Source organism: Lupinus angustifolius, chromosome LG04 (assembly GCF_001865875.1).
Source record: "Lupinus angustifolius cultivar Tanjil chromosome LG04, LupAngTanjil_v1.0, whole genome shotgun sequence".
NCBI lineage: Eukaryota > Viridiplantae > Streptophyta > Magnoliopsida > Fabales > Fabaceae > Lupinus > Lupinus angustifolius.
In genome coordinates, this window is record NC_032012.1 from 2,681,391 (window position 1) to 2,692,793 (window position 11,403).

Sequence of the window (11,403 nt, forward strand, 5' to 3'; positions counted from 1 at the left end):
GTCTTAGGTTGGGCCGATCATATAAAAGAATGATTAAAAGATTTAATTGGCTAACCTCGATTAGTGTGCATACTCATTATGGATAATGAAGTAGTAGAGAGGAAATTTACGGGAGACGAACGAGCCCCGAGATGTTGAGAGGGACGACGATGGCGATGATTCGTCAACAAAGTCTTGAGGGTGAGTCTAGGTGAGATGAGTCCCTTATATACCTGGATGAGGTATTATGTTAGATCGGACAGTTCTCATAGCGCAAACTAGACGATCTCTAACAACCCCTCTTTACAATCAGGATCGATGAGAGGGATGCCCAGAAAGCAGTATTGTTAAAACTGTACCGGTTATCAAACTGGTCAGGGTACTGGTATAGTGGTACAGTGGTTCAACCGATGGTTCAGTAATTAAACCGTATGCCGGTTAAACCGGTTAAACCAGACATATCTGCTTATATATATACACATATATAAAAACGTATAACAACAAAATTCACTAGGTACTCAAAAAGATAAGTTTGCACATAGATATATCATTTTACCTATATTAAGGTTAAAGAATCAACTGATCCTATTCAATCCAAAAGTATCACTTAACAAATACAAAATATAAGTAAATGACATAAGTTCACCACTCAGTCTACAAAAAATAAATTTGGTGTTTTAATGTTAACACCAAGGAGTCAAAGTTGTCTAATATCGAGGTTCTATTTCTTCATCATTTGAGTCTAAAGCTTGACCCACATTGTCTTCATACAGGTTCACATTCTCCATCGGGTTGAGTTGTGCATCATCATCATCTTCTAAATTTAATTGATCTACAATAATATCAGTTTTCATATGGTTAGCAATTTAAAACAGTTAGGAATTGATGGAAATGAAAAACATAATCCTTAGACAATAAAAAACATACCACTTTCATCAAATGATGGTTGGATGGAAATGTTTGCATGGTCATTTCGTAAAGCTTAAATATCTTCAACAGTTAGAAATGGTGGTGACTCCTCCAATATAAAATGAGAATGATCCTCAAATGTTTCTAAATTTATTGGGTCATAATTTTGATGACTCAAGTGACTCCTAAATTTATAGATTTTATTATATACAAACATAAATACATGCTACATATAAATATATAAAGAACGACAACGAATCTCATATTTTGAATAAAAGAGTAATACCTTTGTTGTAATCTCAAGTTGTAACGAACAAAAACAAGATCATTAAGTTTTTGATGCTCCAACCTATTTCTTTTATTAGAATGGATGTGTTCAAACACACTCCAATTCCTTTCACAACCGGAAGCACTACATGTTTGACTTAGAACGTGGACTGCCAACCTTTGCAAATTTTGTGTGCGACATCCATATGTTTCCCACCATTGATCTACAACATTGCACGAAATCTAATTCATCATCTTGTTTAGTAATAAACGGTTAAGACAATTAATAATAAACATTAAAGACAATTAATAATAAACATTAAAGACAATTACCAAATATGAAAGACTGATTATACCTGGCATCACTTTACTACGTTCACGTATAGTAGTCGCTCTTTCAAAATCTAACTCAACATCTTTATATATCCTCAGCTCACTGGTTAGCAAAATCTAACTCAGCATCTTTATATATCCTCATCTCACTGGTTAGCTTATCTAGCAAATCAGGATCTCCATGAGCATGCTTCTCTAAAACATCCAAAAGGTCGGATGTTGTGAACTTATATTTTTCAAATTCTTCAACATTGAAGAAACATTGTGGGTTAAGCCAATACCCATCAGCATGAAGATTTCTTTTTAATTGCAAATCCCACCGACTATCCATAATTTCCAAATAAGGTTTTATTTTGGTCTTGTTTCTTTGGAACCTCCTCTCCATCTCATTTTTAGCTTTAAAGAATGCTTGATAAAGAAAATCCATCACAGACTTATCCTCACTGTCAACAATGCGTAACACACAAACAAGTGACTCAATAATTTTAACAATGTCAGCACATTGTTTCCAAAAGTTTGAATCCAACACTTGTTCTAAGCATTTTTTTTGCCTTAATATCTTTGGAATAAGCTAGGAATTGATGGAAATCAATGAAAAACATAATCATTAGACAATAAAAAACATACCACTCTCATCAAATGATGGTTGGATGGAAATGTTTGCAAGGTCATTTCGTAAAGCTTCAATCTCTTCAACAGTTAGAAATGGTGGTGACTCCTCCAATATAAAATGAGAATGATCCTCAAATGTTTTAAATTTATTGGGTCATAATTTTGATGTCTCAAGTTAATACAATGAGCCGCACATGGAGACCAATATATGTGAGGGAACTCTCTCTCCAATAACCTACCAGCAGCAACATAGTTAACAGCATTGTCTGTACGAATATGAACAATATTCTCAGGACCGACATACAACACTATCTCCTTAAAAAGCTTGAACAACAAATCTGCAGTTTTAGAAGCATGTGAAGCATCAACAGACTCTATGAAGACAGTCCCTTTAGGACAATAAACAAGAAAATTAATAAGAGTTCGTCTGCTTCAATCAGTACAACCATCAGCCATAAGAGTGCATCCAGTTCGCTTCCAAATTGATCGATAATCGTTTACAAGTTTTTTCACATCTTCAACCCAGTTGTTTAGCAAATGACCACAAACACAATAATAATTGGGACCTTTATAACCCGGACCCATGCTACAAAGGGCATCAATCATGGGTTGATAATAAGCTGAGTTAGTTGCATTAAACGACACAGAAACATCAATCATCCATTTCGAGATGGCGAGGTCACATTTCTCAATCACTTCTTTACTTTGAATGACACTTTTTAATGTGGGTTGAGCACCAGGAGTTGTTCTAGGCATAAAGTAATTCCCAATGTGACCTTTACCTTTCTGAGATGTAGATGTATGAGGTGCTTGAATCAGTTGAGTGTGCAATAAATCAGTAACTTCATCACAAGGATTACCATCCTCATATTCCTCTTATACTTTTATTTTTTTGCTCTTCATTTCTTCAATTGATTTCTGGATCTGATGTTGAATATCTGCTGGTACTTTCTTACACTTTTTAAATTGTCCTTTTACTCCAGCTAAATGAGCCTTAAACCGGGTGATACCACCACATTTAATTTGTTTCATGCATAAAAGACATAATATAATTGTTCTTCCATTATCAGCAACAACTTGCTTACAATGCGCCCAAGCTGGATCTGATTTCCCCTATAACTGCTTATAGAAGTATTTTCTATTGATGCTTCTTGTGATGTTGGTAATTCAGGTTCATTAGATGCCATGTATTTCTACAATATGAACAATTAAAAATAATTATATTATTGATGGCTATTTTTCAATCACAATCTTACAAGGAATAAATCACAATCTTACATGAACAATTAAGAACATTACTGTTTTTACCATCTATTGTTTGCTGTCATTTATAAATACATCTATTGTTTTTAGGAAAAAAGAATAACTTAATTGGCTTTGTTGTCCAAACAAGGGAAACTGCTCCCAGTCTCCAACAGTAATAATAGCAAATAAGGTGGATTTAGGATATTAGACAATGACATTGACCAATCACATGAGGCCAAAACCTTACTCTTTTTATATGTTCTTTTTTATGTGTATCATCATTATACAACAATATATTCTTATAAATATTATGATTAATATGATCCACATTTCATACAAATATTTTACTACAATCAGAACACCTATGAGTTTGTCAAGAAAATTGTTTAGAACACATTAAAATTTGGTACTTATCCATCCAACTAGGACCCACACTCACAACTTGAAGACACAGCCACCTTAACCACCCTAATAATGGCACATATCACCATATAAATATAACAATGAACCTTCATAACAATCCCTGCATTCATTTTATACATCAAATGTTTTGTTTGTCATTACTATGGTTCTGTTTGTCATTACTATAAGCTACATGAAATCTCATAAGGTAGTTGAAGTTGAAAGTTCATAAGTTAAGAGCCAAAAATAGCTAGTATACAACTTATATGATAATAATGAATTAGACTATATAATGAATAATTAGTGTGAGAAAATGCAGCAAAAGTGAGACAAAGATATAACCAAAGAGTGTGGTGTTACCTCAAATTCAAAAGATTGGAAGATTGGAAGATGATATGTTGGTGGACGGAGATTGATGAAAAGTGAATCGAAGAAGATGATGGAAGAGTATGGAAGAGATTGGAGAAGTGAAGAAGATGATGGAATGAGATTGGAAGAGAAGGGGAAAGTGAATCGTGAAAAGGGGAAAGTGTAAACCCTCTTGGCCTCTTTGATGTGCAACACTGCGACAGTGCAACTGGTCCTATTTAATAATTAAAATATTATATGTGCAAACCGGCCGGTTCAATGAAATTCCCTCCGGTTCACCGGTTTTAACGAAATCCGGCCGGTTTGCACCGGTTTCAATACTTATCCGGTATAATATGCATACTGTACCGGTTTGGGGACCGGTTCACCGGTTTTCCGATCGAACCGACCGGTACGGTACAATTTTAATAACTATGCCAGAAAGTGTTTAATACGACACCATTCTGAAATGGACAGTTCTTTGGAACAGATCGATCATATATCCTTGCGAGAAAAAGTTTGGTGCGTTCAAATCGACTTGTTATAGGACCTGTACTCTCGGTTATTTTCGAACAGTTTATTGGGAGGATATTGGTGTAAGGATAGATGAAATAAACATAGCATTCATACATCAAGCACATGTATATTAATCCTCATGGTTTGAGTTATAACGTCATTCATCATTTGCATTTATGTGTGTGATATATATGTTGTGTATGTTATGCATGTCTGTCTGAATGCAATATTCTGTGTAATTCGACGCCGTCAATGAGTAATATTCATTAGATGTCTTACTCCCTCTTCTTTCTATTTGTCTTCTATTCGCGTTTTGTTCAGATGGATCGCTCGATCAGGATTCAGAGTTACTGCTTTCCGATGTCCCAAGATGGGGCATGAAGGATTGAGGAAAACCGTGATACCTACACAAGCCCTTGTGCTTTTTGATTAGTGTACCTGTGTAGGGTATTTATTTTGGAGTAGTTTTATTTAGACGACGATTAGGTTCCGCCTTGTACTTTGTACCAGCATTTTATGATATTCTAATGAAGTATGATTCGAAGTTATATTGAGTTATATTTTTATTACCATTAGGTAATGGTTTTTGATTTTTCGCATTGTATGTTACTTAAAGTGATGTTCCGAAAATGAAACGAATACAAGGAAATAAATTTTATATGGCTTTACCATTCAAATTTTTTTCCACCCATTTTTGAGTAAGATTTTTGGAGTAATTTTCGGGACGTTACAATCTTTATGACCACAAACGACACCTTCATAATCACGATCGCCGAACGAGATCGGGGGTGCCACCCTACTCTCATAATTTTAGCGAGGGTTTTAGACAGTTGTCTGCATGACCTCCCGAAAATATCATTTCTGGGCCGCCCTAGAGGTACCCTATGCGGTGAATACGCTTGATATTGTGTTAATGTCTACTAGACTCCGCTGTCGTTGGTTATTGAGGTGGTACCTGTCTCCCCAGTCCCTGATTGGAGGATGTTCTAGTTGATTTTTTAAGGGGTAACGTCTTCTAAAAGGACTGGATCGACATGGAGGTGGGGACTGCCCTTTCCAGGCCCGAGCAATGAAGTGTTGTAGATGGTCGGCTTGAATCAAGTCTTCAATGGTGTCCCGAAGTTGGGTACACTCTTATTTGATATGCCCAAAAAAGGTATGGAAATCACAGTATTTGGAGCGACCCTAGGTCCCTAGCTTTCTCTCCGAGTTAAGCTTAGGGAGTTGGACTAGATGAGTGGCCATAACTTCTTGCAGAATCCTGGTGGGACTAGCATTAAGGGGAATGTAGGAAGTGTATTTTGGTTTTTTGGGTGGTCGTGGTGGGTCATCTCGAGGATGGTCATGTATTTTTTTACCGTTTGGCTTCTCGTGAAGGAGGTTGATATTCTTTATGTTCAGATGGTTGGCGGGTGGGATGAATTTCTTCTAGATTAATAAACTATTGGGCCTTGGACCAGAGATCTTCCATGGTGAGGTCTGAGTACTTGGCCAATTCCTGCCTGAAGAGGCTATCCTGTAGTCCTGTCACTAGGATATGCACCACCACTTCTAGGCTTAGGGTGCGTACTTTCATGGCCTCCGTGTTGAACATGTTTAAATAATCCCAGAGAGGTTCATGTAGTTCCTGACATGCAATATGAAGATCGAGGTTGTTCTTTGCTTGTTGTGAAGCGGATTTTGAACTCATTAGCAAGAGTTGTCCACTAATCAATACTATTTGGTGCCAGCCATGTAAACCACTACATGGCAGCGTGTTTCAGAGTGAGAGGAAATGCTCGACACATGTCAGGGTCAGTCGCCCATGGAAAAACATAGAGGCCACAAAGTCGTCTAAGTGGTCTTGTGGGTCAGTGGTTCCATCATACTGGTCGATGTTGCTTGGGCGTGTTAGATGTTTAGGGAGTGGTGAAGACATGATTGCTTCAATTGAGGGGTATCTTGCTTGTGAGGAGCTATAGTTAGAGGGATGAGTTATCTGGGTGGTTTTTGTGTTTGGGGGGCTATAAGTCGGGAAGCTTCGATAGACTCTGCGGAGTGCTCATCAACAATTGGTCGTGAGGGTCTGTTGCTAGGCTCAGGTCTATTTTGGCGAAGTTCGGCTAATAATTGGGCCTATTGTTGGATGATTTGGCCTTGAGTTTGAATAATTTGGAGGAGTTGTTGGGTAGTAGGTGCTTCTAGGGTGGGGTTGGGGATGACTTTGGCTTGCTTGATGAGATGGTTGTACTAGTGCTGGAGAGTCAATGGAAGGACTATCATGATTTAGGGGAATGTTTGTGGTGAGTGGTTTTGTTTGGTTGAGTGGTTGAGCTTGGTTATGGGTGGTCAACATGTTGTAAGTAAGCCACAGACGATGCTAATATTCTTTAGTTTTTGAAGGGAATGGTCGGTATCGGATGTCCGGTAGAATGGAGATGATTAGAAGTCTTGGTCGGAATGTCATCTGGACTCGCTAGTGGAGGTACCTGAAAAGGTTCTCCGACGACAAGGTAGTATAGAGTCTTTAGAAAGAGAATGAGAGTAAATAAGAAAAAAGTTAGAGCAGTAGCAATAATTGCAAGCAATAAATGACAAAATAAGAATTAATTATACTTTGTGTGCAGGGTTCTCTATTTATAGAGTCTGGGATTGCTAATGTGGCACCCGACACGATGGGGATATGTTGGGTTGTCCTTGCTCATCTTGTAGGTATGTGTTGTTGTCGGAGGCTAATAGAATGTGCAGGCGACGTGGCAGGTGGAATATCAGTCAACATTAAAGGCGAATCAGTGGTGCATTAATAGTGGGGTCAAAGATGTATTAATGATTAGTCAGAGATATTAATGACGCGTCAAAAGCATTTATGACACTTGTAGTGAGTCTGACCCGCCCTCAGTGGCTGAACAAAAGTTAGCTAGATTCGGCCATGCATCTGGGACATGCCAGATTCACCCGTATTTATCAGGGGGGTGGAACAATATCATTAATGGTAATAAATCAAATTGAGATAATCAAAGCTTTTTAATTGGGACACATTCAGGAAAATAGATGTTGTATTGAAAATATAACATATCTTATCATATAAACCTTGTAAAATACAGTTTGTGATAAGTACATATAATTGTTTATTTCAATTCTTTACTTCAACCAAAATTGTAGAAAACAATAATATTAAAAGTGATGTCAAAGAGGGAAAGTTCTAAACCAAGGTCCATTTATGAAGGGATGATAATGTACACCAAAACTCATAAGTAACATCATCAACCAGTTAAGACCAAGTCCATGTTTTTGTACGAATAAATATCTAGGTATGAGATTTTAAAATTTACAATTAAACTAGTTCAGATAATGGTGTATCCAAATCCTTGAGTACCTGGACTCACAATTCCTGAACACTTATATTTATGTATGTACATAATAACATTATTGAAATTCATGCTAATCATAAATTCATCTTAATCCATAAGTGTAATATAATATAATCCATAATTGAGGTGCTACATTTCTTAAGTTATTGGAGAATTGTCATAGTTGTATTTTTTGGATAGAATTTCATAGTTTTGTTTGATTGACAGTTTTAAGTTGCATACTATTTAATGAATTATGTTGTGTTAATTTTTTTTCTCATTTTGATTTCTCCGAAATAATATATAGAATTATAGAGGAAAAATTAAAAAAATACATAATTGTATAAGTGGCTTACATTTATATTTTAAATATTTTCTAAATTTCTAAGTATCCGCAGATACGTTATAGATTCGAGGACTCAGGTAAAGTATGAATAAGGATCATATGTAAAGTAAGAATAAAGACTCATGTAAACCATATTTTTAATATTATGTTTTATGAATTTTCTTGGTAATTAGGTGACACTATTTAATTGAAGTGAGACATCACTATGACATAAAAATAAGACAAAGGATCTTCATTCATAAAATAAACATATAATGGATATCTACACATATCTTAGTTAGGACGATTACAAATATGAATGAATAAGTCGTCCCAAATCTCAATGACATGTGCGAATGAGCACAAATTGTAAAATATACATGCATGAGTGCATTTAGAGAATCGTAATGGTCATCAAACTCGTCAGAATACTAGTACAATAGTATAACGTTCAACCGATTAAACCACATACCTATGAAGTTAGATATACATATATCTTATATTAATATTAATGTTCAATAATAATAAAGAAGACAATAACAACTTTTATTTATAATATTTGTTAAAACAAAAACATGTTTGGTTTCCCTAACTGACATTTTGGTAAAAATAAGTTATTTTTATTAAAAAATTAATTTAAATAAAATTATTCAATATGACCGATACAATTCAATTAAAAATCATTAGTATAACCAACTTTGACCAATATAATTACATGAATAGTATAATTATTATATTTAATTCTACATTTTAAGAAAATAGATAAAAATAGTTGGAGAGATAATATTTCAAAGCTATATTAGTATTTAAAGTTTTCAAAAAAATAATATTAATATTCCAAACTATCCCTCCATTCATTATTGCAGAAATTGAAAGATTTTATTGAATCAGCAATGAAGAAGAATAAAATTTAAATGATTTATCAAGAATGACAATGTGACATAATAGAGGAGTAAAAGAAGCATAAAACAGATTTTTAAAAATGGATAATAAGGATTATCAGACTTTAAGTAACTGCTTTTTATTTATTTCAGGCAGAATGTTATAGCTTTTTCTGTCCAGGTAGTGCAATACAATCGAGATCCGAATCCATTTACAACATTACAGTTTTCACAATGAATTGATTGCTACTATATAATTTTCAGTAATGAACTCTAAGCATTTACAAGATGCATAGTCCAGTAGAAACCCTTTTGTACTAGGAATATAAATACATAAAAAATGAAGCAACATGATTGGCAAATCATTACAGAAGAGCAGAAGAAATTCAAGAATCAGTATTATTGACATTGAAGGAAAGTTGCAAGGAAGGTTGATGATGGTTCTTGCTATCGTCCAAAAATATCTGCTTGGATATCCATGGAAAAATGGTTATTTTACATAATAAATATCAAGTTATCAAAAGTTGAGTAAGAAGTTGTAATATATTATGTAAATTATGATACAAACAACTGAAAGTCTGAGACTTTGAGTATATCAATATAAATGAATGAAGGATAGATAAAAAAACATCTAACCACGTTAACGGAGTCTATGAAGCATTTTACACCAGAAAAAAATCAATTAAACTAACAGTAACTTTCACTTGAGATAACAAATCGCAATAAGAGGAATTGCAGGTTCCATAGTAAATTCATAGACTTGAAATCACCTATGCAGATACATACAGACCGAATGCATGTTTATCAGCATCCATTGATTGCTAATAGAAACCTAAAATCATCAAAATTTGGTAAAGTTATATACATGACTTGTGAGTTGTGAGTGTCCGGGTTCAAACACCCAGAAGTGCGCTCCAAACCTTTCCCATTCCCTTCTCCCCATCCTTTGTTAGGCCTGTTCTTGGACCGAAAATCTAAACTAAAATGTTCAAAGCTTTTAACAATGACAGAAATCTAGATCTCAGAAAACAAACTGATTGCGTTCATTCCCTGTATTTCAGTTGCTCAAGACTTGGACCACAAGAAAAAATGGACGTTGTCAACTAGAATTAAACGACTACACCTATTTAATTTAATGTGGGACTAGCACTTAGATTAATCCAATAAAAACGGCAAGCCTATGCCCTTCTGGTCAAATACCAACAATCAGGCAGACGAGTCTTGAGTATATCACAGGTTGTTACCCACTTAAATACAATTTGTGATGCTCCCTGTTCCCTCATTATGTTAGCCAAAAGTTAATAAAAGGAACTAGCTTGTTGAAAAATGACCTAAGGTGTATGGTGCGGTGGATTAGCTTACCAAGAGAAGATCCTCATCAGTACCAAAGGCTTTGCGAGCTTCTTCCAAGGACTTTGAAGAGACCCTATTATGTTTCCTGCATAATTTTCAGGAAATTACAAAATTTGTGAATTTATAAAGATGACCAAATCAATGCCTACCTGAGGAGCAAAATCATAAAAAGAACCAGGCAAAAATTTATCCATAACAACAACATCAACAACAACAAAGCCTTAATCCCACTAGGTGGGGTCGGCTGGGCAAAAGTTTATCCACCCAATTAATATGCAGGTGTGTCTTCCAGAAAATTTGGATATAAAATTTTATTTTTTTAAAATGACTAACATAATTTGTTTTGTTGTCCCCTGCTTTGCAGATTAAGCTATAGTGAAAAGAAAACAAAGCTATCATGAAATACCTAGTGAAAAGGTAGCAGCTAGAACCATGACCACTCTGAACTTGTATCAATATTCACATGGACGGTTTTTCACCTCTAAGGCATGTAGACATCTAAATTTATGCAATTGAAGGACAGTTTGTAAGCCTATGCTACTAAACTGATCTGGCAGGTTATTTCATCAAATATGGACATAGAAGCAGAATGAGTAATTTGAGAATTTAAACTTGACAAGCCAAGATTGTGATCATTTGTTAAACTGCCAGTAGAAAAATGACCCTTTGAAATAATCAGAATGTTCATCAACTAGGTTTAGGAACAAGGGGTTACTCCAGAAAAACTAAAGGATTAACAAACTACCATTGATATACTCAGAATGGAACCATATCAGTTATGTTAGATACCAAAGTAGGACATAGGGTCTATATTAGGAAGAACAGGACAAGGAATAAGGGATTAGCCCAAAGCTGGAATGTTAATTGTGATTGATATGGGTGGCTAAAGGATGAATAGTTAGTT

The 11,403-nt window shown here is 35.1% G+C and overlaps 2 protein-coding genes across 4 annotated transcripts in view; both read right to left on the bottom strand.

Annotated features, from left to right (window-relative positions):
* LOC109344540 lies at positions 1,589-3,287 on the bottom strand. Its single transcript, XM_019583305.1, has 4 exons — positions 3,186-3,287; positions 2,544-2,886; positions 2,303-2,489; positions 1,589-1,931 (listed from the first exon to the last, which is right to left on the bottom strand). The coding sequence occupies exons 1-4, from the start codon at positions 3,285-3,287 to the stop codon at positions 1,589-1,591; spliced, it is 975 nt and encodes a 324-aa protein (XP_019438850.1).
* Positions 9,273-11,403, bottom strand: part of LOC109345093 (protein GUCD1) — a 9,044-nt gene continuing 6,913 nt past the window's right edge. For 2 of the 3 annotated variants that reach the window (XM_019583876.1, XM_019583875.1), the window contains exons 9-10: positions 10,509-10,584; positions 9,273-9,610 (exon numbers count right to left, since the gene is read on the bottom strand). In XM_019583876.1, the coding sequence (XP_019439421.1) occupies positions 9,533-9,610; positions 10,509-10,584 (154 nt within the window). In that variant the 3' untranslated portion in view covers positions 9,273-9,532. The remainder of the gene's footprint in view (positions 9,611-10,508; positions 10,585-11,403) is intronic. The other variant, XM_019583877.1, reaches the window with a different exon arrangement.